Source organism: Mya arenaria, chromosome 10, assembly GCF_026914265.1.
Source record: "Mya arenaria isolate MELC-2E11 chromosome 10, ASM2691426v1".
Lineage (NCBI taxonomy): Eukaryota > Metazoa > Mollusca > Bivalvia > Myida > Myidae > Mya > Mya arenaria.
This window is the reverse complement of record NC_069131.1, coordinates 4,721,016-4,748,547: the sequence shown is the minus strand read 5'-3', so window position 1 is coordinate 4,748,547 and position 27,532 is coordinate 4,721,016. Positions and strand designations below refer to the sequence as shown.

General features: G+C 37.1%; 3 protein-coding genes across 6 annotated transcripts in view; 1 reads left to right on the top strand and 2 right to left on the bottom strand.

The window, feature by feature from the left end:
- The window catches only part of LOC128205514 (structural maintenance of chromosomes flexible hinge domain-containing protein 1-like), a 91,840-nt gene extending 78,779 nt beyond the window's left edge, over window positions 1–13,061 (top strand). For both annotated transcript variants that reach the window (XM_052907225.1, XM_052907226.1), the window contains 10 exons: window positions 2,515–2,634; window positions 3,691–3,776; window positions 4,641–4,763; window positions 5,219–5,320; window positions 5,570–5,658; window positions 6,249–6,355; window positions 6,647–6,717; window positions 7,040–7,211; window positions 7,715–7,873; window positions 9,495–13,061. In XM_052907225.1, the coding sequence (XP_052763185.1) occupies window positions 2,515–2,634; window positions 3,691–3,776; window positions 4,641–4,763; window positions 5,219–5,320; window positions 5,570–5,658; window positions 6,249–6,355; window positions 6,647–6,717; window positions 7,040–7,211; window positions 7,715–7,873; window positions 9,495–9,736 (1,271 nt within the window). In that variant the 3' untranslated portion in view covers window positions 9,737–13,061. The remainder of the gene's footprint in view (window positions 1–2,514; window positions 2,635–3,690; window positions 3,777–4,640; window positions 4,764–5,218; window positions 5,321–5,569; window positions 5,659–6,248; window positions 6,356–6,646; window positions 6,718–7,039; window positions 7,212–7,714; window positions 7,874–9,494) is intronic.
- A 2,394-nt stretch (window positions 13,062–15,455) lies between these two features.
- LOC128206556 (uncharacterized) lies at window positions 15,456–19,454 on the bottom strand. The gene is made up of 2 exons (XM_052909115.1): window positions 19,340–19,454; window positions 15,456–18,642 (listed from the first exon to the last, which is right to left on the bottom strand). Exon 2 carries the CDS (start codon window positions 18,639–18,641, stop codon window positions 16,497–16,499), a length of 2,145 nt encoding a protein of 714 aa, XP_052765075.1. The 5' UTR covers window position 18,642; window positions 19,340–19,454; the 3' UTR covers window positions 15,456–16,496.
- Window positions 19,455–20,918: 1,464 nt separating this feature from the next.
- The window catches only part of LOC128206080 (putative extracellular sulfatase Sulf-1 homolog), a 49,521-nt gene continuing 42,907 nt past the window's right edge, over window positions 20,919–27,532 (bottom strand). For all 3 annotated transcript variants that reach the window (XM_052908227.1, XM_052908226.1, XM_052908228.1), the window contains 4 exons: window positions 26,739–26,917; window positions 24,892–25,034; window positions 24,453–24,567; window positions 20,919–23,729 (listed from right to left, as the gene is read on the bottom strand). In XM_052908227.1, the coding sequence (XP_052764187.1) occupies window positions 23,641–23,729; window positions 24,453–24,567; window positions 24,892–25,034; window positions 26,739–26,917 (526 nt within the window). In that variant the 3' untranslated portion in view covers window positions 20,919–23,640. The remainder of the gene's footprint in view (window positions 23,730–24,452; window positions 24,568–24,891; window positions 25,035–26,738; window positions 26,918–27,532) is intronic.

Below are 27,532 nucleotides of genomic sequence, written 5' to 3'. Positions count from 1 at the left end.
GAATTTGTCACAAGATTTAGTCTCAGGTAACTCCCATTTGACCTTTTGACACTCTTCTTTGACCTCATTGTATTATGTGACCTTGTAGTGTCAAGTGTCCTTGACCTGTTGTGTGACCTCAAGGTCATGTCCGGGTCAGCCTGGTGACCTCCCTGATTGAAGGCTCTAGTTGACAAGCTCCTGTACCCTGAACTCTTGAGTGTCGACATGGTTAAAGTTCTTTTTATTTACTGTTCAAGAAATGCACCAAATTTGTCACCTTAGAAACACACATCAGGGTCAAGAAGATTTTTCAACTTCCATTCAGTATTTCAAAATGATTCACAAATTGCCCAACTTCACTGTTTACAAAATATCCATAATTCTGAAAGTTCAGCCAAATCGTAACAACGAATTTATCAATGTAATTATTAGGTTATTATCCATATGTTAATATTTATGCATATTCATGTCAAAGTATGGCAATATTCTTCTATTATAATTATACTGAGAAATAATAAAAATAAAAAAACGTTTAGTTCAAAATATCCAGGAAATATATCTTTTATATATAAATCTTAACACTGTGTTTGTTGTTAAGAAACTATTTCTTTAGCCAATGAAACATGTCGAAAACCAAGTCAGTGAGACTGGTAACCAGTACTGGATATACAGCAGCAATCAAATGTATAAAACTTGGTAATATTTTGTTTTGTCAAACATATTTAAGGCAAAAATAAAGTTTTTTGATTGTTCAATTTTTATCTAGTATTCACTATTAACAGTGACGAAAAGATAATGTTTGGACAGTTTGAAACAAATTTAAACTAGTGGTTGCAGGTTGCCAAAAGTCTGTAAAATGAGAGAGGAGAAAAAACAAAATTCAGCTGGTAATATGAATAAGTATTCTAACTTCTTTTGACTTTAATACTTTTATCAAATTTCATGCTACATTAATTCACTGGAAGGTATTAAAATACAGATGACATAAGAATGTTAAAAATCCTAAATTTTGTATACTTTTAATGCGCATCTGAGAATGGAAACAAATCAGAACTATCAAATAAACCACATCCGTTTCACTGGAGAGTATAGAGTAAATAATTTGAAATTCAGGGATGCCAATGTTCCTCTTTTCAGCTGATTTCCTCTTTTTTGCCACAAAACTTTAATTAAAATATGACTTGTTGCCTTTTCCCAGATCTATACAAACAATGTTTCTTGGTATATTATGTGAAAGGGATACTCCTATTTCACACTGGTTTCCAATTTCTTCAAAGATTTGTGTTGGCATCCCTGTCTAATGTATTATCTTTATATGATGGTTAGTCTTTTGCATGTGACCAGTCTAACACTATTATAGAAGTCAATATTGGCCCATCTGCACCAAAGTTCATTGTCAATAATTCATTAAGGCATCTTTAGCATCTTTAATTACCAGAAATGTTTCTTATATATGTTGTTATTGTTCTTGCTAATGAAATATTGATGAAGTCAGATTACCTGGTTAACCTTTAATCAATTCTGGCCTTTTATTGCTGGTAGTGAATGCTTTTGAGGTAATCAATTGCTAGGAGAAGTCTTTCTCTTTTTGTGATCTGTTTAATAAATGTGAATAGGTGTGTATGTCTTTATGCTAAAGGTTTTTATTATTTTTATACTCCACTTATGGAATGGGGGATATAGATTTGCCCTTGTCTGTCTGTGCATTCGTTCATGATTCAAAACTATTTGACCCAGAGTCATGAAACCTTGGAAGAATGTTGTTTAGAAGTTAGCATCTGGGTTTCGTTTACTGCTGCACACAGTAAGGGGAGAGTTATGGTCCTTCAATAACAAAAAATTGGCATTTTTGAACTTGTTATCATTTAAAACTCAAAAACTAAATTAACTAGAGTCATGAAACCTTAGAGAAATGTTTTTGGTGAATAAGTTGTGCACCTGGGGTTTTGTTTGCAGCTGCACATAGTTCAGAGAGATTTATGACCCTTCATTTAGAAAAAATTGGCATTTTCGAATTATGGTCCTTGCATTTAATGGTGGTGACAGTTCTATTAACATGTTTAATTAGAAGGATAGAGCTACATGTTTACAGATCTAAATACTCCAATTTCCACAAACCAAGGTGTGAAATTTTCCTGTGTCACATGAGGCAAGTGGGGGCATCCGTGTTCTATAAACTCGATTCAAATTAAATTTGGGTGCACCATTTGACTTTCATCCAGTGATGTTTAAAGTGACATTAGGAAAGGTTTCCATCAGTAATTCTTTTTTCTTCAAGCCCCAAACTTGCTCTCTAAATGACCACCATCCAAATGGCATCATGCTGTGTAAGGCACTGAACTATCTACCAGATGTAATACTCCAGCGTGTTTCTACCATGAAAATGACTCCAGCTTGATCCCATCCCGTTATTCTACCGGGAAACACCCTCAAGCATTATTCTCCCAGTCTTCAGCCTTTGGTCATATTGGATCTGAGATTTTAAAGTAAATTTATAAATCCAGTACATTCAAATTCCAAATTCAATTCCAGATGCGAAGAAGCAGACGGAGATGGCTGCACTGACCAAGGAGAGAGATAGCCTCGTTAACGCCATCAAGGTCTACAGGTCCCTGTTTGAGACATCAGAACAGCTTATACAGGAACTTAAAAGTATGTGGTATTTTAGCTGTGATGAGGTTGTGGGTGGGAAACAGTCATTTGCATTGATTGGTATTGTTTTGCAAAATGGATTGGCTACAAAATCATACATGCCATATCCCCCGGCGGGGGGAAAAATCCCCCGGAATTTCGATCCATCCCCCGATCTCCCGGCGGGAGAAAATTTTTTTTAATTATAAATCAGGCAATAATGACAAAGTGAAACCACAGTATGTGAATGAAACTCTCCAAAAGGAAACTTTTACAACAAGTGATCAATTAATTTGTAGTAATTATCAAAGGCAAAGAAATATTACTCTTTTGGAAGGAAGAAATTAATAATATTTATTATATTCTCTTATTGTCTGAAAGTCATCAAAGCTGATAGAATTAAGCACAATTTTTCTAAAGACTTTGGAGGAAGGTATATTTAATTTAATTGTCTCGAAAACATATTTTTCCAATGACGTATTTTGTTCTGCAATTGCATTACAGTATGACATGACAGTGTATCATAAAAATATGATAAATCATGACATAAAATAATTCTGTATAATGAAAAAGTTAAGAGGTTTTCAAAGCAAACTATATGTGAATACATTTTTTCATACTTGCGTCTAAAAATACTTTAAAATTTCGCCAACTTAGACCTGCTAAAAAATCCCCCTGAATACAACCAAAATCCCCCTGAATTTTCAGCCTTTTGAACAAATCCCCCTGAATGGTCTCCAGAAAATATGGCATGTATGCAAAATGAATGCTTAACTATTGATCCCTAGGCCTAAAAAATGTACACATTTGATTCAAGTTACCAGTTCTTTATAAGTGTGTTTTAATATGTAGTTTAAACCTTTAATGCCTTATACAGAGTATTACTTTAACACCATTCTCTTATGGTGAAAAAAGCGTTCTTATATAAAGCCTAATAAAGAAAAAAACAAACTACCTTTTTGAAAAGGATGTTACCCTAACCAATCCAAAAAAAATTTGCCCTATTTATGGACCAAATATAACTGCAAGCAAAAACAAAATTATGAATTCTGTGATTATTTATTGTGCTTGTTTCAGTCTCAGTGAAGGAGATGAAGTCAGATGAGAACAGATATAGAGAGGAGCTGAGGAGACAGAAGGTCCCAATAGCGAGCACTAATTCTGTAAGTTACTATGGTTTTTAGCTCGTCTGTTTAGCAAACAAAAATTTAACCTTTTTCTTCATAGAGAAGTGGCCACATCAGCAGCCCCTAGATAATCCCCTGGTATTATAACTAGAGTAACAAGGCATAACTATGAGGCTATGGACAGAGGAGAAAAAAGGTCGTAACTATGAGGCTATGGACAGAGGAGAAAAAAGGTCGTAACTATGTGGCTATGGACAGAGGAGAAAAAAGGTGTAACTATGAGGCTATGGACAGAGGAGAAAAAAGGTCGTAACTATGAGGCTATGGACAGAGGAGAAAAAAGGTCGTAACTATGAGGCTATGGACAGAGGAGAAAAATGGTCGTAACTATGAGGCTATGGACAGAGGAGAAAAAAGGTCGTAACTATGAGGCTATGGACAGAGGAGAAAAAAGGTCGTAACTATGAGGCTATGGACAGAGGAGAAAAAAGGTGTATCTATGAGGCTATGGACAGAGGAGAAAAAAGGTGTAACTATGAGGCTATGGACAGAGGAGAAAAAAGGTGTAACTATGAGGCTATGGACAGAGGAGAAAAAAGGTCGTAACTATGAGGCTATGGACAGAGGAGAAAAAAGGTCGTAACTATGAGGCTATGGACAGAGGAGAAAAAAGGTGTATCTATGAAAGAAAGGTTATGGTACAACAATGACATGTTAAATGTGGAGGCAGCAATCTCATTAATAGGTACATGTAGTAAAATATTAAGTGAAGAGTATAGCATGGGGTGAAAATGGGATTGGCATGTCAGCATTGTATCAAAAAGTTAACTCATGCAAGTAAATGGTTGTGGTACGCTTTCTTTTAGTTGGTGAAGACAACACACACTGTTGATTTTGCAGGTTGAAGGTGTTGAAAAGCTGCTGAAGGAGTATAATGAGAAGAAGTTGGAGGAGAGTAGCCGGAAACGTCGCCTGTGTGGGCTACAGACCATTGCCGCTAATGATCCAGATGTACTCGGCAAGGTAGGGTAGAAATTAAAAAAGTATTATGTGAAACTGCACAACGAAAATATATATTTATTATCTGTAAGAAAATGTAGCCTGTTTTAGAGTTAATTATCTAGATGTACTGGGAAAGGTAGGGTAAAATATAAAGAAAAAGATGATAATGGGGAAAATTCATCTTTGATCCTGACTTTAAGTCAAATTTATGTGTCATTGTTCATGTGGACCACAGACCATTCAAGCAAAAGAACATGGTTGTTTATGATGGGCAACATAGTCTTTATTGGCAACAATGCATTCAAGCGAATTTACATAGTTGTTTGTGCAGGGGATGTACCCATGTAAACAGGCTGAATGATAAATTTTATAGCTTTTGGACTGTAGCATATTTAAGAATCTTAATCGTGTCAATCAAATATTCTATTTGTTGTGTTTTAATGTGTATAACCAAGATCTCTCTTTCTCCCCTGCAGATAGGTCACCTGGCGTTGATATCAGACGATGATGCGGCCAGAGTACTCTCCTGGCACATGTCTTCCGACATGGACTGTGTCGTCACTCTTACCACTAAAAAGGTGGGTATTAGACTTCAGGTTTAATAGACGTTTGCATCAAAAATAGAAGGAAGCACCTTGAAATGAATATATAAAATGGCTTTGATAACAATTTCATCAGAGGTCTAAGCCCTATAACCCTGTTATGGGTCTCAATCTTTCATAAGCAAAACATATCATTATGTACATGTACATGAATTCAGAATTGGAACTTTTGGTCTGTAATCACGTTTGATACAATCCTACATGTATATTCCGTTATACGTACAGGCTAAGGAGATCTACAGCATGACGAGTGGTCGCCAGCAGGTGCTGCCTCTGGACTCCATCTTCAAGAAGAGTCTCACAGAGTGGAACAAGTATGTGCCCATAAAATTGACATCTTGATGGTTGTACTGAAATATGTCAAATTTTGATATTCCAAAAAAAACAATACTTAATAACCATGTTACAATTCTGACATGTGTAAGTAAGGTATGATAACATGTACTACATAATACTATGGGTAAAATACTCAGCTTAGTTAATGTCTGAGTGACAAAGGCATTTGAGTAGAAAGTCTCATTACTTTGGCCAAACTATTTCTTGAGTTTTTGCCTTTATGAGTGAAGATAAAGTCTTGAATTATGGTCCTTGATCATGTGAGAAAAAAATCTAGAGTTAAAGGATAAAAGGTGGAGGTAAATTGTATGTACTGTTTTAAAATTGGCTATGTACATGTGATAAAAAAAATAATTACCATTCCTGGTGATCACCAGTTGTACTTTCCTCGACGAAGTTCAGACTGGGGATCAAACTCCTGACTTTATCATCCATAGTCTGGTATGCTAACCACTCGACCATTGCCACTGTCTTTATCAAGAGATCTATTGAGCAAACAAGAAAAGCAGATAAGTATCATCCTCTTCAAACAATGCTAAGGATTACATACCTTCATGCTCTCCTACAGACCGCTGCCTCATGTCAAGTACAAGCCCAACTGGCGCCCAGCAGGAAACCCCGTGTTTGCCAGGAACCTGCTCACATTTGAGAAGAACCAGGACATGTGTAAAACTGGTAAGTGAGGCCAGAAGCTTTCCAACTCTATGCATGGGTTACTTCCCTTTGCTGTACACTAAATACGGCTGTGATGCATACTAATATTTTGTTTTTTATCCAAATATATTGGTTTTGGAGAAGAAACCTTTATTTCTTTAAAAGATTTTAACCAAAAAAAGAAGGCAGTGGGATGAAAAAAAATACGGTAAATTCTTAAAAAAGTACTGAACTTCTAAGCTGAGTGTGTGACATGTTCAGGTTAATATGGTATAATACCTGTATAATGGTCTGACCTCAATGTTATTCCAGTTTTCTCAATGCTGCTAGGAGACACATTGTGGATTGATACCCTTGACCAGGCTAACAACTACAGAATAGAGGTTTGGACATTGCACATTTCTGCGAATTAATATTTACATTATGAAACTTCAAATGAAAAATCTTAATGAAATATGTGATTAAATTTTATAACTTCCTTGTGGGTTCAATGATTTAGTGGTATAGGTGTTTATGTCCACTTTATGTCCGAGAGTTTGTTGGCTTGAGACTCACTAGGGTTCTCATGAACTCTAAAAATATACATCGGTACTAGTTTCTTCCTAAGAAGCAGACTGCACTATTCTATAAGCTTTTGTCACAACAGAGTCTGAGGAAAAAAGTAGAATAAACTCTTGATTCTTCTTGAATTCTTCTCTTCTCCAGCTGGTGAAGTACACCAACTGCCCAACCATCCTGACGAGAGAGGGTGACCGTATCCGTAGTAATGGGAAGTTCGGGGGTCTCATGAACAAGGCCCCTCCTGTTGAGAAATTGAGAGGTGCCGTGTTTGGGGCACAGTTGCCGGAGGGATACCATAAAGTCTGCTCTGTCATTGGTAAGATACACTTAACAATTGGCTGTATAGATAATGATTAATTGTGAAAAATGATCTTGCCTACAAGACAGCTATCCAAGGTCAATTTTTCATAACCATGTAACACGTTCGGAACATCAGTTTTGAAGCATTATCACTTAATTTACTTCTATTTGTTGGAATCTGATTGACTTACCTCAAATTGACCTAATAAACCCAAAACAGACAGGTAAATTACAAAAATACAACTAAATCAACTGTCACTACAAGTATATACTCTTACAGATCCACAATACAGTCTGGGAAGAGCTGCATGTTAGATGTCCTGTTGATTGTTATCAAAGCTTATTAGTGGTTTTAATTGGAGCTAAATGATTAACAAGAATATTTCATTAATTTCATAGATACCCTGACAAGCTTATGACCCCTACAGACCCGCATTAATGCCCAGTAGTCACTGGATGGCCAAGTTAACTACATTTTGGTGTCAAAGCATTATGCTATCATCTTTCTCCTGTTTACAGATACCCTGACACGGCTACATTCAGCTCTACAGACCCACAACACAGCCCAGGAAGAGCTTGACGACCAGCTGGCCGTTATCCAGGCTCCTGAGATGCAGGCCAAGTATGAAGAATGTCGGGAGGTTGAGAAACAACTCAAGGATCTTGAGAAACGTATAGGTTAGCATTCCTTTTCCTTCAAGAATAGAAACTTTGACAAGTTGATGACCCATATTGTAGGTCTAGGAACAGTCAACAGTGTTTGTTCACACCATAACTGGTTCACAGTTCAAAGTATGAAATATTTATGTCTCCCCCTCTCTGGGGGAGACATATTGTTTTTGCCCTGTCCGTCAGTCCGGTAGTCCGTCAGTCCGTACGTCACACCTCGTTTCCGATCGATAACTGGAAAACCGCATGACCTAGGATCACCAAACTTGGTAGGGAGGTTGGTCGTGAGGTGTAGAGGATCCCTATTGTTTTTGGGGTCACTAGGTCAAAGGTCAAGGTCGCGGCGACCCCCAATATAAAAAACATTTCTGCTCAAAATCTTGAGAACGGTTTGACCTAGGTTCACCAAACTTGGTAGGGAGGTTGGTCATGAGGTGTAGAAGATCCCTATTGTTTTTGGGGTCACTAGGTCAAAGGTCAAGGTCGCGGCGACCCCCAATATAAAAAACATTTCTGCTCAAAATCTTGAGAACGGTTTGACCTAGGTTCACCAAACTTGGTAGGGAGGTTGGTCATGAGGTGTAGAAGATCCCTATTGTTTTTGGGGTCACTAGGTCAAAGGTCAAGGTCGCGGTGACCCCCAATGTAAAAAACATTTCCGCTCAATATCTTGAGAATGGTTTGACCTAGGTTCACCAAACTTGGTAGGGAGGTTGATCCTGAGGTTTAGAAAACTCCTATATTTTGGGGGGTCACAAGGTCAAAGGTCAACGTCGCTGTGACCTCTAATGTAAAAAAATATTTCCGTGCAATATCAGGAGAATGCTTTGTTCGTTTCCGATCAATAACTTGAAAACCGCATGACCTAGGATCACCAAACTTGGTAGGGAGGTTGGTCGTGAGGTGTAGAGGATCCCTATTGTTTTTGGGGTCACTAGGTCAAAGGTCAAGGTCGCGGCGACCCCCAATATAAAAAACATTTCTGCTCAAAATCTTGAGAACGGTTTGACCTAGGTTCACCAAACTTGGTAGGGAGGTTGGTCGTGAGGTGTAGAGGATCCCTATTGTTTTTGGGGTCATTAGGTCAAAGGTCAAGGTCGCGGCGACCCCCAATATAAAAAACATTTCTGCTCAAAATCTTGAGAACGGTTTGACCTAGGTTCACCAAACTTGGTAGGGAGGAAGTACAAATTTCATGTCCATCATTGATTATTTCTCACCTACGACCACACAATGGGGGAGACATGCGCTTTTTCAAAAAAGCAATCTCTAGTTGTCTTCACTTTTCACAAAACTTCAATCACTAATAATCAATTCATTTCTTCTTATAACACTTTTGTTCAACCTTCCACATGTTTCTGACAAAGCAGATCTCAGATGGCATAATGTTTAACATGTAAACATCTGTGGTTTCGGCATATGTATCTTGCTCATGACCTGTTCGTGTGCTATATGCACAAAGTTATGATATTAATATTCATTATTTAAGTTTCTACTATACATTCACTTACAACAAGGTTAAAAATGAATAAAAAACCCTGCAATAATTGACTATGTTACAAACTATGTTAAACAGTTTCATTCAGCTGCATGCAAAATGCCCACCATATTATGACCTCTAATGTTCCAGGTATGACCTCACCACACAGAACTGTCACACCGAGCCTGCTACCGAAGATACCAAAACGTACGCCAGACAGAGAAGAAGAGAACAATCGAAGTGTTAAACGTCTTCGGGGCTCCCCAGCCTCCTCAGACAGTAACAGTGTAACATCGGTCACCCCCTCCCTCCTCACCCCGACACGCCAAAGTCGACGTCTTGCTGCACAAAGTCCTGCTGATGAGGGAAGGAAGAAGTTGAAAAAGTCATGATGGGAAAAACTATGGAAAAAACTTTATGAATGTACTATGTTTGAAACTGGAAGAAATATTAATGAGAATGGAAGTTCAAATGATAAACTGTTGTTAAAGTTTGTAGTCCACAAATTGACGAGTGAACAAGTCTAGCATCTCAGGATTGGAAGAAGAAAGTACAAGGAATGTGACAGCCTATAGCATCATAAGGCAGATGTTGCTTCATCCCTGTTAAATATGTAATTGGATGGTTGAAAGCAAATTGGTTTTGACGATTGTGTGGAAAAAAGCTTGTCATGGAAATATGTCTCAAATGTTCACATTGCGCTTATGACTTAACTCTTTTACAGACACTGTAAGTACATCAATGGTACTGAGTCCAAAAGTTTTACTACATTTACTTCTGATTGTATAAGCAGGAAGGTTAACTAAAAGTGTATTGAATAGAAGTTGCACAACTGTTCAAAACTGTTTGAAACATTTGCAATTGAAAGCGTTATGACTGTCAAGTTGTTTGCCTAAAAAGGCAACATATCTATAACTCTTCGTCATCAGTCGCAGCAGTGTCATCAATATTTTGTTATAACTTAAGTATTTATTTTCCAATCAGGATGAAACTTGGTGTGTTTGTGTGCATAATGTCTGGGTCAAGTTTGAATGTTCAGTTAATCTAGAGTTGACCCATTGTATGTTTTATATAGTAATTTTATGTCTTGACAGTAACTTTTTTACCAAATCATGATACAACTTGGTGACGATATTTTTAGACATAACATCTTGGTCAAGTGTGATTGATTGACAAATTGTATCTGTAACTCACTTTACTTCAAAGTTTTAAAAAGTTTTAGTTTTACAAAGCTCCTTCGAATTTTAAATTTGTATATAACCGATTCCGTGGAATTCTAGTGCAGAGAGAGTATCATTTTGTAATCCTCTGTTGTGAGAACTGACAAATGGGTGTTTGTATGGAATGCATTTGCTTTTGGTGGTTGTTTGTGCGCCCTGTGAAGCATCGGGATAACTTTGTCTCAAATAGTCATCACACTTTCACTACCAATCAATAACTTCTGAACTATTTGGTTATAGTCATTAAACTTTGTATGAACTTTGGTCATGGTCAGTAGATGACCCTGGTCATGGTCAGGAGGTGTCCAGTCATGGTCAGTAGATGACCCTGGTCGTGGTCAGTGGGTGACCCCGGTCATGGTCAGTAGATGATCCTGTCATGGTCAGTAGGTGTCCATGTCATAGTCAGTAGATGACCCTGGTCATGGTCAGTAGTTGACCCCTGTCATGGTCAGTAGATGACCACTGTCATGGTCAGTAGGTGATCCCTGTCATGGTCAGTAGGTGATCCCTGTCATGGTCAGTAGTTGACCCCTGTCATGGTCAGTAGGTGATCCCTGTCATGGTCAGTAGTTGACCCCTGTCGTGGTCAGCATGTGTCCAGGTCATGGTCAGTAAGTGACCCTGGTCATGGTCAGTAGGTGTCCAGGTCATGGTCAGTAGATGATCCCTGTCATGGTCAGTAGGTGATCCCTGTCATGGTCAGTAGGTGGCCACTGTCATGGTCAGTAGGTGACCCCTGTCATGGTCAGTAGGTGATCCCTGTCATGGTCAGTAGGTGTCCAGGTCGTGGTCAGTAGGTGACCCCGGTCATGGTCAGTAAGTGACCCCTTTTGATTTTGGTGTCAATAGGTAAAATAACATATAAATTTTCTAGAAATATGATGGGCTTTCCTGACAGGCCACACATTCAATTTGCGGAATTCTAGTGTATTATTTTATTTTAAACAAGAAAAAGTGTTGTATTAATGTGTACTTGTATAAATGATCTCAGTCCATGTTTGAAACATTTCAATGTATCACAAGTCCGTCATTGATCAACTTCATAATACATAATATATACATACACATTTGTTTTGTAGTTGACATTGTAATCCATAACTTGAATTGAACCATACAAATTCATTTGTCCATTGAAATGTTTCTCCTCATGCATGTACATTCTTGTCATGAACCTTTTGTTGTATCCTCATGTAGAGTTCATGTTAGTCTATTATTGTTGTTGTTAAGAATGTATAGTGAAATTCATCAAATATGTATATAGCACAGATTTACAGTCATTTATAATCTTTGTCTGGATATAGCTTTGTTGTTAATGTCACCACAGTGTTCTTTGTAAAACTCATTGTACATGTAAACGTATGTTTTAAACCATAATCAGAATTATTCCTTATTAATACATCATTCATGAATATAGCTTAGTAATAACTTAATTGATACACTATTACCAAAATATATTAGTTACCCACCTTCCTATTTATAAATGTAGAATAGCATGCATGTTGAGATGTTATTTGATTATTAAAGCTCAGTTGGAAAAGATGATAGAACTTGGCATGATGAAATTCACATTTAAAAGCATACAAGTACCCCGGTAACAGTAAATGATAGTTTAACAAAAACTTTTCAGGAAAAAGATAAAGTTTGACCAAAACTTGTAAGGAAAATTATTTAATTTAGCCACAACTTGTAAGTTGAATATAAAGTTAACCACAACTTGTAAGTTGAATATAAAGTTTAGCCACAACTTGTAAGTTGAATATGAAGTTTAGCCACAACTTGTAAGATGAATATGAAGTTTAGCCACAACTTGTAAGTTGAATATAAAGTTAACCACAACTTGTAAGTTGAATCTGAAGTTTAGCCACAACTTGTAAGTTGAATATGAAGTTTAGCCACAACTTGTAAGTTGAATATGAAGTTTAGCCACAACTTGTAAGTTGAATCTGAAGTTTAGCCACAACTTGTAAGTTGAATCTGAAGTTTAGCCACAACTTGTAAGTTGAATATGAAGTTTAGCCACAACTTGTAAGTTGAATATGAAGTTTAGCCACAACTTGTAAGGTAAATATGAAGTTAAGCCACAACTTGTAAGTTGAATATGAAGTTTAGCCACAACTTGTAAATTGAATATGAAGTTTAGCCACAACTTGTAAGTTGAATATGAAGTTTAGCCACAACATGTAAGTTGAATATGAAGTTAAGCTATAACTAGTAAGGTATATTATGAAGTTTAGCCAATATTTATAAGGTAAATTATAAAGCTAGTGGATATGCTTCATCTTTATGCTTTTAAAAAACTACCTGTGAATTTATATTTTAAAGAAACTGATAAAAGTTATTGTAAATATAATCACCCTGTGTTTGTATTGTTGTGAAGTTATACCTGTTTCATCTGTTCAGTGTTGTATAGTTGCCAGTGATGTGTTGGTATTCCTCCTGTACAAATGTTTATATTTTGGTATTTGTACTCAATGGAATAAAACATCAAAACTTGTTTGCAATTTGTTTTGATATGCATCATTAACAAGTGATTTATCATTAATAATTATGCCCCCTTCAAGAAGAGGGTTTTTTTGCTTTGCACATGTCGGTTGATCGGTAGGTCACTCGGTCCGAATGATAACCCAACAATCCCTGGACCTATTGTCATCAAACTTTATATGTAGGTTGGGCCTGACCAGCAGATGACCCCTTTTGATTTTTGGGGTCATTGGCTCAAAGGTCAAGGTCACAGTGATCTTGAATGATAAAAGGTTGTCCGAGTGATAACTTGACAATGCCTGCACCCATGGCCCTCAAACGTGACTTGCATGTTGGGCCTGACCAGTAGATGACCCCTTTATTTTAGGGGTCAAAGGTCAAGGTCACAGTGACCTTTAAGGCAAACTCAACAATTCCTGGACCTATGGTCATCAAACTTGGCATGAAGGTTAGGCCTGACCAGTAGATGACCTGTTGTTTTTGGGTTTCATTGAGTCAAAGGTCAAGGTCACAGTGACCTTTAACACGAAAAAGTTAACAAACCTTCTCCCAGTGATATCTCAACAAAGCCTGGACCTATGATCATCAAACTTGATATGAAGGGTGTGCCTGACCAGTAGATGACCCCTATTTGTTTAAGGAGTAATTTGGTCAAAGGTCAATGTCACAGTGACCTTGAATGGGAAAATGTTGTTTGAGTGATAACTTGACAAGGCCTACACCAATGGTCCTCAAATTTGATTAGGGGGATGGGCCTGATCTGTAGATGACCCCTATCAATTTAATGAGTCATCGGGTCAAAGGTCAAGGTCACAGTGACCTTGAACGCAATAAGCTTGTTTGTGTGATAACTTGACACAACCTGCACCCATGGCCCTCAAACTTGACTTGGAGGTCCATGCATATTTCATTCAATTGTCCAAATAAACCTGACATGGCGCCCAGGGAGGTGGGGGGGGGGGGAGCATAATGTTTGACAAACATCTCTTGTTTATTTTGAAAAGTAATGTTATGAGCATAAATTCAAAACTATTGAGGACAGTTGTAAACACAATGAACATTATTACTGGTTATTTGAAAAGTGTGTACACATGCTTTCAAAATGACAGAGACCTTTGTCCTAGTGACCAAAACAAAAACAACAGCCCACTGTACCTGGGAAGTTTCCCAGATCAAGCAATTTTTATCTTGACCTAATTACCTTGGTGGTTGTCCTGCTTACCCCATAGGGCTCATCTATTGGCTAAAGGGCTACCTACCATTGACATTTGATTTCAAAGCTTAATTGTGTTACTACTTAGACTAGACCAAAAGTTTGAAACAACAATTATTGTGACCTTGACCTTTGATATCCTCATTCAAATCCCCCCAAAAATAAATAAAAATAGGGGTCATCTATTGATCTTCATACGACTGAAGCATTACTGTTCAAGTGCTAACAGTTTTCAATCACCAAAACAGTATGGATCACCAACAAAACACCTATCACTGTAGTTTCATGAATTTAGTTCAAACCTTTTATGAGTTGTTCAGACAAATGCTTTAAGCACTGTTATGTGTTCCTACTCCAGTGCAGATGTAGTTTGTACTGTTTTATAACACTGCTGACCTTGACATACTGATCCCACAACAAATCAGATCCTCATTTGGCCATGGGCACTACTACATCTACTACTACTACTACTACTACTGCTGTTATTACTACTATGACTGCTGCTGCCTGCTGCTTTTGCTGCTACTTCTACTATTACTACTACTACTACCTACTGCTGCTACTTCTACTACTACTACAGTACTACTGCTACTGCTACAATGTACTGCTCCTCTACCATTACAACTACCTACTGCTGCTACCTGCTGCTACTTCTACTACTACTACAGTACTACTGCTACTGCTACAATGTACTGCTCCTCTACTATTACTTCTACCTACTGCTGCTACCTGCTGCTGCTGCTGCTACTACTACTACTGCTACTGCTACAATGTACTGCTCCTCTACTATTACTATTACCACTGCTGCTGCTGCTGCTACTGCTGCTACTTCTACTACTGAAGTCGCATGGTCCTATGCGAAACTAACATGACTTGTTACTGATCCCAAAAAAATCAAGTTTAGGGATCATCTACCTGTCATTGGCAACCTACGACTGAAACCTTTTTATGGTCCTATGTCAAACCATTTTGGTGTTGTATAGTACCACATGATATTGCTGTCAATTGCAGTCTGATTGCTTTTAAAGGATGACTGGGTATCAGTCTTAACCTCACACTCACTCATCATGATGCTTTATCAGAGCCTAAACCAACATCGAAGACAAATAAGTAAAACAGCCAAGTCGGTATACATGTTTACAGTCATAATTTATTTACTCAACTACCAAACATGTACATGTATTTCATCTGCAAATATATAAATCCAACTGCAGTAACACCTGACAGTTACTCATCCAAAGTATGAAGTAATCATACACACATTTAGCTATCATAATCAGTTAATCACACTTCGACAGTAATGATTTAAAACTATTGTCCTTAAATAATAGCATTACACTTAACAACAATTGGCAAGGTAAGGCATGCTATCATTGGTCCTGATTTTGGTTGATAGCATGTTAAAATATAGCCTATATGCCACCGTGCAGCATTAACAAAATAACGCCTCTATGCCATCGTGCAGCATTGACAAAATCTATATGCCACCGTGCAGCATTGTCAAAATAAAGGCCATATGCAATCGTGCAGCATTGTCAAAATAACGGCCATATGCCATCGTGCAGCATTGTCAAAATAACAGCCATATGCCATCGTGCAGCATTGTCAAAATAACGGTCATATGCCATCGCGCAGCATTGTCAAAATAACGGCCATATGCCATCGCGCAGCATTGTCAAAATAACGGCCATATGCCATCGTGCAGCATTGTCAAAATAACGGCCATATGCCATTGTGCAGCATTGTCAAAATAACGGCCTTATGCCATTGTGCAGCATTGTCAAAATAACGGCCATATACCATTGTGCAGCATTGTCAAAATAACGGCCATATGCCATTGTACAGCATTGTCAAAATAACTGCCATACACCATGGTGTAGCATTGTCAAAATAACTGCCATACACCATCGTGCAGCATTGTCAAAATAACGGCCATATGCCATCGTGCAGCATTGTCAAAATAATGGCCATATGCCATCGCGCAGCATTGTCAAAATAATGGCCATATGCCATTGTGCAGCATTGTCAAAATAACGGCCATATGCCATTGTGCAGCATTGCCAAAATAACGGCCATATACCATAGTGCAGCATTGTCAAAATAACTGCCATACACCATGGTGCAGCATTGTCAAAATAACGGCCATACACCATCATGCAGCAGTGTAAAAATAACTGGCATTTGCCATCGTGCAGCTTTGTCAAAATAACTGGCATTTGCCATCGTGCAGCTTTGTCAAAATAAAGGCCATATGCCATCGTGCAGCTTTGTCAAAATAATAGCCATATGCCATCGTGCAGCATTGTTTTGTGGGTATGCCCATACTGACTCACAGAAGCATTGCCAAGCAAGGTCCAACTTGTTTTCAAGTTGCCAACAATGACCCAGCATATTCCATGCCGTCTCTTTGTAACCATACTGATTTTCGTCATCATTCACATAATTACAAAGCTTCTGCAATGCTGCCAGTTTCTTGTCATGTTGCCCGTGCTCTCTATACGTGAGGTATTGCAGGTAGTAAAGAAATGGGATTGAGTCGACTGTAACACAGTCCATCCAGTCACAATACGCGGGGTGTCTGTGTTGAATGTCTGCTTGTGTGCAAGTCCTGTATAACTCATACACCAGATGTTTTGGCACACAGTAGGATTCCCGAGGCAGGAATACAACACAAATTGCCACCAAATCCTGAATAATCTCCGATACTGGAAGATACAGCCCTTTGCGCAGGAAGTTTCTGGTAGGTCTACACTGTCTTCTTCTGCTCAAACATAGGGGTAATACATCTTCGTGCAGCAATCCCTCAGTGAAGTTCAACACTGTTATAGCACCCTCATGCTGTCCAGTGCAGTACAACATGGAAGCAAACTTAAGCCTGCTTGATGTCACATTTGAAACCAAAGAAGTTTGGTATAAGTTATAAATGTCTGGTGAGATGGTTTGGCGTAACTCAATGCATCTGGAAGCCTGGATTGAGGCTAGAAGACCACAAAGGTTTTTTACGCCTGAGCCGATGACATCTCTGGCAAAATGTAATGTGTCTTTATTAATATTGCGTCTTAAAGAAATTAAATCTCTAATAATTTGGTCAACAGAAACCAGCAATTGTGGAAGAGTTTTCTGTGTAACGTATTTCCATGGTAAACTGTACAATTCAAACAGCAAAGAATCCAAGCAGTATTTCACTGTTATCTCCTGATTCTCATACCTTGTTCTCATTTGCAGTTGTGAAAGTGTGTTTCCATTTAATACCAGCATTCTATCTCCGACCTGATCCATATTTATATGCACAACGTATGTTATGATATTCTCTATCATGTCTGACAACATTACAGAGATACGCAACAGCTCAAACTTCTTCAGTTTTCCCACAAACAAGTCCACACCAGAGATTGTGTAATGTGGGCAGTAGTTCATCTTGCACCAGCGCCTTAGTGTAGTAAGACAGTAAATGATACACTGTAGTAGACTTTGCTTCCGCCAAATCTCGGGAGGATAGGTCTCAATCGTGGATAATAGGGTGGTTTTGAAATGGAATGAACTCAATCGGTCACCTACGATAGGTTTAAAAAATGTCTTCCTTAGTATTTTCAGAAATGTATAGGTCTTTACCTTGCTGCTATTTAGGTCAAACATGAGAAGTCTTTCTGTGAGGGAAGTAGAGAATCTCCACTCAATACTTGAATCATAACTTTCAGCATGTCCTTGTGGAACCAAGAATATTCCATATCCTCTTGCCTGTTCCAGTATCCCAGGTCTGGGCCAGTGTCCAGGCCGAGGTCTTTGGAAGAAGATCTGACACTCTTCTGGCACCCTTGGACAATGATAAGCATTTACCACATCTAACTCTTTGTTTCCACTGCGTGATGGACCTTGCCTAATATATTCCACTCCCCATGTCTGTGTCAGTAACGAGTCATGTACAGTGTTTTTGAGCAGCACCTTGCCTTCCATGTCAACTTCACACTCCAGGCTTTTGACCACCATATCCTGTGTGAATGGCAGTGGAAGGTCTGTTCTAATTATTTGTAGGTTACAATGTTGAGGAGGAGTTTTCTCATTCTTAAGCATCAGAAAAATCCCTTTGCCCCCAAACTGCCATTCAGACATTTCCAAAATAATAGAATGGTCATTTATTTTCACTAACATGTCTACATCCGATTTCATACCCAATGAAGTGGTTCCTTCACTTTGGCTTCCAACGTGGTAACATGTGTAGTTTTTGTCACGAAGGATATTTACTTCAATCGTGTAAACTTTCTCTTTAATGAGCCATGTTCTCCTCCTCCTGTCAACCATGTGTCTTGTGACCCCGATGTCCCCGAGCACCTTGGACAATCTCAGGGACATCACACGCTGGCTCTCTGGATCACGGTCCATTCTGTAACAAGAACATTTGACAACGTTTTTGACAAATTTCTTTTTCTTTCTTAAAATTATATCACTTGGTATTTTAATAGCTCTTTTAAGTCTTTTTTGTTCAGTTTTTGCTTTTGGGTGATGTAGTTTGTTCTGTGTTTATTATTTATTAAGTATGCTTCATGATTTTACTTTTACTTATTTTCTAATACATACAGATATCATTGGATAGATATTTAAAATAACATCAGACCTATACCGCTTATTGCCCATCAGGTACGAGTAGGACTGATATCATGTCTGATAGATGTAAACCTACCCAGTATATCATATCTGGTCAATATTGGATATACCTATATATCATTCTCATATCAGATATATATCGAAAACAATGTAAAATCTATATTGCTTTGCCAATCGGATACAAGTTGTTGCATATATTGTGTTGTTAAGCCCTCTTATTTGACTGACTTAAAACATGATCGTGTCTTATAATTAGGCTTATCCCAGAAGTTTCATTTATAAAGAACCTTCATGTACTGTTGTGGATAAAGCAATGAAAGAAAACAATGAGTTCATAGATTTGCAAATTCTGAATATGTTCAACTAAACTGAAAGCAAACAATAAACCATAGAGCTATGATCATTCTATAATCTGTCTCAAGTTTCTGGTAGACATATTTAAACGACAGTTTGATTTAAAAATAACACTTACATACCTTTCTGATAGTTAACCTCCAGTGTCTTTCATCATGTTTTCTTGTCCTTACACCACCCAACACGTTAACTTTCAAGGTTTTAAAATATGAAATGCAAGTTTCTGTTCAAACTTCGGCTAGTAATACATGTATAATAAGTCTTTGTAAATGATTTCCACAGACATATCATATTTCATTTTATTGATCTTAATGTTTATATCTGTATATCAAAGCCACGTTGTGAATACATATATAAACCAGAACATGATTAAGACAAGACTTGTTTTACATTTTAAGTTCACAGTAAATTCAGGGTGGCCTTGAATATTGACCTGCTGACCAAAATCAATTTTTATTCATCTGCACGTAATGAGCAAGCGCTCTACAAAGTTTGAAAACTGCTGGCCAAAGCATAATGAAGGTTTAAACACAATATTTTGCATAGATCTTGTTTTTTACAGTATTTCTTATCAAAAACACCTTAATCCAATCTTGTTAAGTTTAAATCTGTTATTTTGTATTGATTGTGAAACAAGTTATTACAATAATCTCAATGACATGATGTCGTGCAAGAGTGCTGGCTTAACCTGTGGGGAAACCAGAGAACCCGTAGAAAACCCACTGTCCTGCTTGGTGACCACAAACTTTTCTCCCACCTCAAGATAAGTAGATCCAAAAATTTAACCATGCTAGAAATTCTTATCTTGCCCACGGGCAAAGATAAAACGCCCGTATGGAACTTCTTTTTAATGGGCATCACATTTTAATTACCTCCCTTGTTGAAGACTGTCGTCTGTAGCATCATAGAAACCTTGTCTTGTTGTAATATTTAGAACGCTAATTAATTATTTCTCGCTTCAAATGTCACCATAAAAATGCTTTCACGCACCTTTCAAGAAATAATGCTTCACTCTCCTCAGAACTATTTAAAGACCATTTTGACTATAAACATATTCTAAATCACTGCGTGCATATCCATGACAACCACGAATTATCACATATCCATACGCATTTATTTTCACTACGCACAAAAGAGTTCCAGTAAAAAAAATACATTTTTACTTAATTTTGTTTAACTAAGGTGGGAGAAAAAGCATCTTGCATAGCCGCTCGTGTCAAGATAGGTTCATCCCAACCCTCGCGCAGGGTGTTTTGCGGAAACTCGGTAAACCACGTTTCCGCAAAACACCCTACGCTCTGGTCGGGACCAACCTATCTTACACTTTCGGCCATGGAAGATACTTATAATCTCACATGCACCCAGGCTGGTAACCGAACCCTTGACGCCTTGATGGAAAGTGCTAATCAATGCACTAACATGACAACTTGAAATATCATTGGGGACCGAGTACTGTGCTTTTTATATCCTGGCTTTTGTCAGACACAATCTGACAAGCAAATATCAAATTACGCTTTTAAATGATTTCAAATGGATTAATCAGCATTACATCTTTATGGATTTTTCCCATCAAATATTCTTATATTTTGTCTGTAGTGATGAAATAAGTTAAATGTCTATATAGACACATATAGACAGTATATATTGCCATGAAGTACATATTAACAAGTTGCACATGTGAAATAAAAACTCTCAACAAAATAATTATTTACAGTTTATTTAATGTATTGAAACGAAAATTCATCACATTTGCTAGAAAGTAGTTTTACAAAATGTTAAAACAATGAAACAGTGAAGTAATACATTGTACCTAAAATAAAGTAAAGTGTAGCAAGACACAGGATTACAGCATTTTACTTAAGCAGTAGTTAACATAAGTAAAGAAATAAACTCATCTTAACTTAAAAAACAAACACTTCAAGGACTACAGGCTTTCTATGCGAATTTCATATACTGATATATGGATTAAAAAAAATAATTTTAAAATCTTTTAAAATTAGGTCATATAAACACAAACTGGAGAGTACTGAAAGGACAAAATTGCATATCTTAGAATAATTAAGCCTTTCTTATCATAGTTTACCAAAGTTGAAGTAAGCAATTAAAGCTTGCAACATCCTGATATTACAGAATTTACAATGAACATGTGATACTGTATGTTTGTTAAAGAGAAACTATTTAAACACACTTTCTAGAAAGTTTATAGAAATGCACCTTTTAGATGCTTATAATGATGAAAATATTGCACAACATATTTTTCAAACAAGTAAGACAATATTCCCAAATGCCCATTGTGACACCCAATTGCCCATTGGGACACCCAAATGCCCATTGGGACACCCAAATGCCCATAGTGACAGACACCCGAATGGCCATTGTGACACCCGAATGTCCATTGGGACACTCAAATGTCCATTTGGACACCCATTGTGACATCCAAATGTCCATTGTGACACCCAAACGCCCATTGGGACACCCAAATGCCCAATGGGACACCCAAATGTCCATCGTAACATACAAATGCCCATTGGGACACCCGAATGCCCATTAGGACACCCGAATGTCTAATGTGACACCTGATTGCCCATTGTGACACCCAAATGCCCATTGTGACACCTGAATGCCCATTGGGACAGTGTTTTTACACATACATGTGTTCATGCACATGATTACTGTTAATGAATAGTAATGTTGTTTTTGTTTATCATTTTGGTTTCACAATTAAAGCATTAGGAGGGAGAAATAGTTTCTACATTTTTTATTTCGGATTTCTTTACACTACCAAGACAATAAACTACAGTAGGCTTTTAATAAATTGTCGTTTTTAGAAGATAAAATTGAAATCCTAAATTAAATATTATTTTACCTGGCACACACTTTTGTTTTTGAAACTGACATGCAATTTGGTTACACCCAACTATAAAAAAATTAGTAGCATGTAAGAATACTTTTTTTAGGGATTTTTTGAAAATTAAACCAGAGTTAAACACTTTTGATTTGCTAAATATGTACTATGTTCATCATGTAACAGTTTGAAGTACAGTAAAACAAACATGATAACATTTTCTGTTTGACTATTAAATAGTTATCAAATGTCATATGAATAATAAATATCCCTCTGTATGTCTGAAATATCAGTTCCTTGGCAGGATTGAAGCATACATATAAGAAAAATCCTTCCCTCAATCAATACTGAGTTATAATGTAACTTCTTCATCAATGTTTTTTATAATGTCAGACCTTATTAATTCATATATTCTGTCCACTGTGTTTTCACATAGCTTTGAAATTTATCTATGTGGTAAGTTGGCTTCTTTCAAAGTTTAGTAATATACATGTACATGGTATGTTCCTTTTCTCAGAAAGAAGAAACTTCATCTGTCTTTATATTATTACTAATCTTGAAATGTCCGATATTCCACATTGAAATTTTACAATAACTCATTTTATGCAAGTCATCATGATCCTTTAATGGATCTCTGTAAGTAGAATGTGTCCATGAAACTAATGAAAAATAACTGTACACACAAAACAAGTACCCTGTTATAGGACAATGCACATTTACAGTAATCATTATTGAGATAAATGTGTACTATTCAACTTTATACATCAAACAATATTTATTTCACTGGCATTGACACATACGTACAAGACAAATTAAATAACCTATTTTCTATAAAAAAAAACAAGAAGAAAAAAGAATGAAACAATTTACCGATAAATTATTGAAAAGCTTTGCTTCTCTAAACAATATGTAGTCATTCAACTATATGTAATTATTAGGAAAAAATTAACAGTTAATTTATAAACAGTATTTTCAATATCACAAATAATAATACAGGTGGTAACTTTATAAAGTACATGATATATATACATTTTCGAAAAAAACACAAACACAAACAGAAAGCTACTGGCATGAAAACAGTTTACAAACATCAAATAAAACACACAAGAAAAAAACTTCTTAAAAAATAGTTCCAGAACATTCCGGGAGTCTTTTAAGAAAAGGAACCTAAAATCATGAGATTTCCTATATCTAAAACAAAATCATACCAAACAAATTAAGAACCTATCACAAACATATCAAATGGTGAAATCTAAGACGGATCAGTTCCAATCTAAGACTGTTCGTTCATAAGTGTACACAAAATCATAACAAGAACACAGAACTATATTATTCATTTACATTGTGCATTAATACACTTCACAAAATGGCACATAATAAACAATTTAGTGTACCAGTCACTAGACATCTAATGAGATTTCTACCAGTCACTTAATATCACACAGTCTAAATCCGTTTCAAATCACAAATATCACTTAATTTATACAGCCCTATATGCCCGCAGCTGATGGAATACTTTACAAATATTCCCCATTTCAATAAAGTATCTACTAACAACTAAATGTCTATTTCATTGTTTCATATATATGTCCGAGTGTTGTGACGGCGACTGCGGTTCCTGTGACCTCTACGCACCTTCCTTCTACGTCTACGTCTTTTATTTTCACCTGTAAAAACAGATTTAGGTTAGAATTGAAAGATTCAAATGAATAGTTTGGCCCATTCCTTCAGCTGGGAAACCTCTTATAATGTGGGTCACAATGTTTATATCCTCCCATTCACTATTAGCTGCCATCTCCTCAATACCTCAACTTCCTCATGCATCTAGAACATTCCTATTGTCCACCAAATATAGTGGCCGACCTTTGCTATGTATTGTTACACCGCTTGTCACCATGACATCTCCTCAATACCACATGTTCCTCATTCTACAAGAAAATGTCTACTCACTGCCCGTGTCAAAAAAGCTTCGCAAAAGCAATGCTAAAAGCTTTGCATTATACTGTCTACCTTAATATGGACCAATTGTTCACCGCTTTGTTAAAGTTGACAACATGATTAACAATGATAACTTTAAAAGAAAAATGTTTGATAATGTGCTCACATACTTAGATATCAACAAGTTCAGCTGAAACAGCTGTCTCAAATAATGTTAGAAATAAAGCAGGTCACAAGATCGGTGCTTCCATTAAACTTCCAGAGCAGTAACAATTTGAAAGATGACAAAAATGATCTTAACGACATGTTAACTTAACCAAAGTTCTAAAAAATCAGCCCATTGTGGCCTATCCTTTTTCTATGTCTTGTGACACTGGTTGCCCCCTGACACCGCCTCAACATCTGAAGTTCCTAGCGCACCTAGAACATGTCTACCAAATATTGAAGTGTACCTTTTTCCCGTATCTTGTTACACTGCTTGCCGCCCTGACACCGCCTCAACATTACAAGTTCCTCATGCAGCTGCTCCATCACACCAAAGTCCACTGACTTGATCACATTGTGCAGCTGCAAGAAATGGTAAATATAAACTTATGGTACAAATTAATTATACCGTAATCATATTGTATTTATTGCCAAACAGCCTAACGGTCCATCACAATCTGTTTTGCTTTTGTTAGTCAAGGGCAAATATTATAGCAAAATTGTTGGGAATTTCTAGGTGTTATATAAATGTATGAATTTGCATTGAGTGAAACAGTTCTTAATCCATAAATGGAAGAGTTAACCCATTTTAGCGCACTAATGACACAAAGGTTACGACAAAAACAATATTCCCTTGAAAAACAAGTTTATAAGCAAAGAATGCTACAAAATCACTGCCGCCCAAACCTGGTGTGGGTCTGTTGTAAAGTCATAGAACGCGAGGAAACTGTCGACAAATTCGCAGTACAGGAAGTTGTGTGTCTCGTTCACTGTTCGGAGGCACCAATATGTGTTCTTCTCCGCATTAGTGCAGAAACAGTATGGACCCACTGAAATAAAGATAGAATGCTGGATATTGTTGACATAACATGTCCACACACAGTGCAGGAAGGAGTGTGGCTCATTCTCCGTACATATTCTTCACTTTTCTTAGCATAGTAAAAATATGTGCCACTGCAAGACATGTTCGTAAATTGAAATTATGCATTGTTGAATTCACACGATTATCTTAACTGTGCTTTCGCTTGAATATTTTCTATAAGTACAGTCAAACCTGGCTGAACGGTCACCTGCTTTAAATGGCCACCTGCCTTAACGGGCCACTCCAAATTCCCCCCGTACGTTTTTACTATATAATGTACATGCATTAAGCGGCCAACTCTCTAACGTGGCCACGGCCACTAATTTTTGTCCCCATGAAGCCATATTATCACTAATTAGCGGCCACTAATCCCTTGTCTCTGACACTTTCGCTTATAATTTTTTCCAATACACAGCTTTAATTGCGTATAGAAGTTTACGGAAAAGAACGACGGCCTCGGGTATCTCCGTCATCCAATGAAAATGAATATTGCATCACACGATTGTCATGCGTATTTACTCATCGAGATGTTTATAACACGTCGGCGAATGTTTTGATCAGAATTGACACAATTAATGACACAATTAATATGATAATTAAATAATTAAGAAGTTAATTATTAAATACCGACAAAAACACCGGTTATTTTGAATTCACAGTTTGCATTGTCATTCGACGGCGTGAAACGAGTTACGATTTTTATTCACTTCAATATTATTTTTCAAAGTGCACGGATTTATATTTCTACGAACGGATATTTACAATGCATTGTTCTTGATATGTTTTTTTACTTTGATTTTGGCTGAAAAAAAGACTAATCGAAAGTGTTTGACACTAAACGAAGGTGTCAAGTGTATAATGTTATTAGAAAACGGCCATAGTGCAAGAAGTGTTGCCAAGGAATTTAACTTAGGACGGACTCAAATCAATTTCTTACTTAAGCGTAAGCGTGAAATTATGGAGGGATATGAAAGCAATGGAAATCCAAACGCAAAAAGACAGAGGTAAATTACCGGAAATGTGTATGCACATGTAGTTGTGTAAATGTGTAGACTGATCTGTGGTGTTTTGTTTATACTATGCATCAACATTTATTTTATGTACGGACTACTTTAAAAAGTGAACGAAAAACGTGTATGTACATGTAGTTGTGTACATGTGTAGACTGATATATGGTGTGTTTTTTATGCCTTGTATCAACATTTATCTAATGTATTTTATTTATAAATTTGAAATAAAGTTATTTTATCTATACAAATACATTTGTATTCAACCTTCTTCAATAATATTGATACAGATGTTATTGATTGTGCTGTGAGGTGGTGGTTAAGATACATACTCCATCTCTGAATAAAGACAAAGTGGCGGAAATGCCGAACCTGGATTAAGTGGCCACCTGTCTTAAGCAGCCACTTTGATCATTTCCCAATGTTGGCCACTTAATACAGGTTTGACTGTAATTTGCATTTACTAGTAACTACATTTAAAACACCACCTTTCATTATCTTGATTTCTTTCAAATTTTAAAACACTACAAAACAGCTAAATCTTTTTGACATGTTTGTCTAACACATAAACTCAATTTGATATTTGACTTGTGACCTGGGCAAAACCTGAACTTAACCTCCTTGCTGCAATTAAAAAATGCAGCAGCGCTCCACTTAAAACGTACATGTCCACCTAGGTGGTGTCTGCCAGTGGTCATTGTCATGTATGGAACATTTCAGGTTGTCATGGTTACAGGAGCTCTTTTTTCCCTTCTTCCTGAATTGTCCCTCCTGGTCGTCGTCCTCCTCCATAGAGTTGCCAAATTCATCAACGTACTCTTCTAGCGAATCTGCACCAAACTTCCTGGATATTGAAAAGTGAGAATATAATAAATATGTCTTCATGTTACAAGACCAGGCTTGTGGGCTTCCTCGCAAATTTGCAAGTCTGCACTCCTGTGCTCACACAATGATAGCATTCCTTATAGTTATTCATCATGATTAAAAAAAGTAAAATCTTTAGCGACTAAACATTTTTTATTAAAGAAATATTAATAATGACAATATACATATATGTGACTTTACAAATGTATATTAAGAATAGTTGGTAATTGTAACGTTATGGTATGGGTTGGCAATCCAGTGTGTAACCACTAGACCATGGATTGGCAGTGTGTAACCACTGGACCATGGATTGGCAGTGTGTAACCACTGGACCATAGATTGGCAGTGTGTAACCACTAGACCATGGATTGGCAGAGTGTAACCACTAGACCATGAATTGGCGGTGTGTGACCACTGGACCATGGATTGGCAGTGTGTAACCACTAGACCATGGATTGGCAGTGTGTAACCACTGGACCATGGATTGGCAGTGTGTAACCACTGGACCATGGATTGGCAGTGGATTGGCAGTGTGTAACCACTGGACCATGGATTGGCAGTGTGTAACCACTGGACCATGGATTGGCAGTGTGTA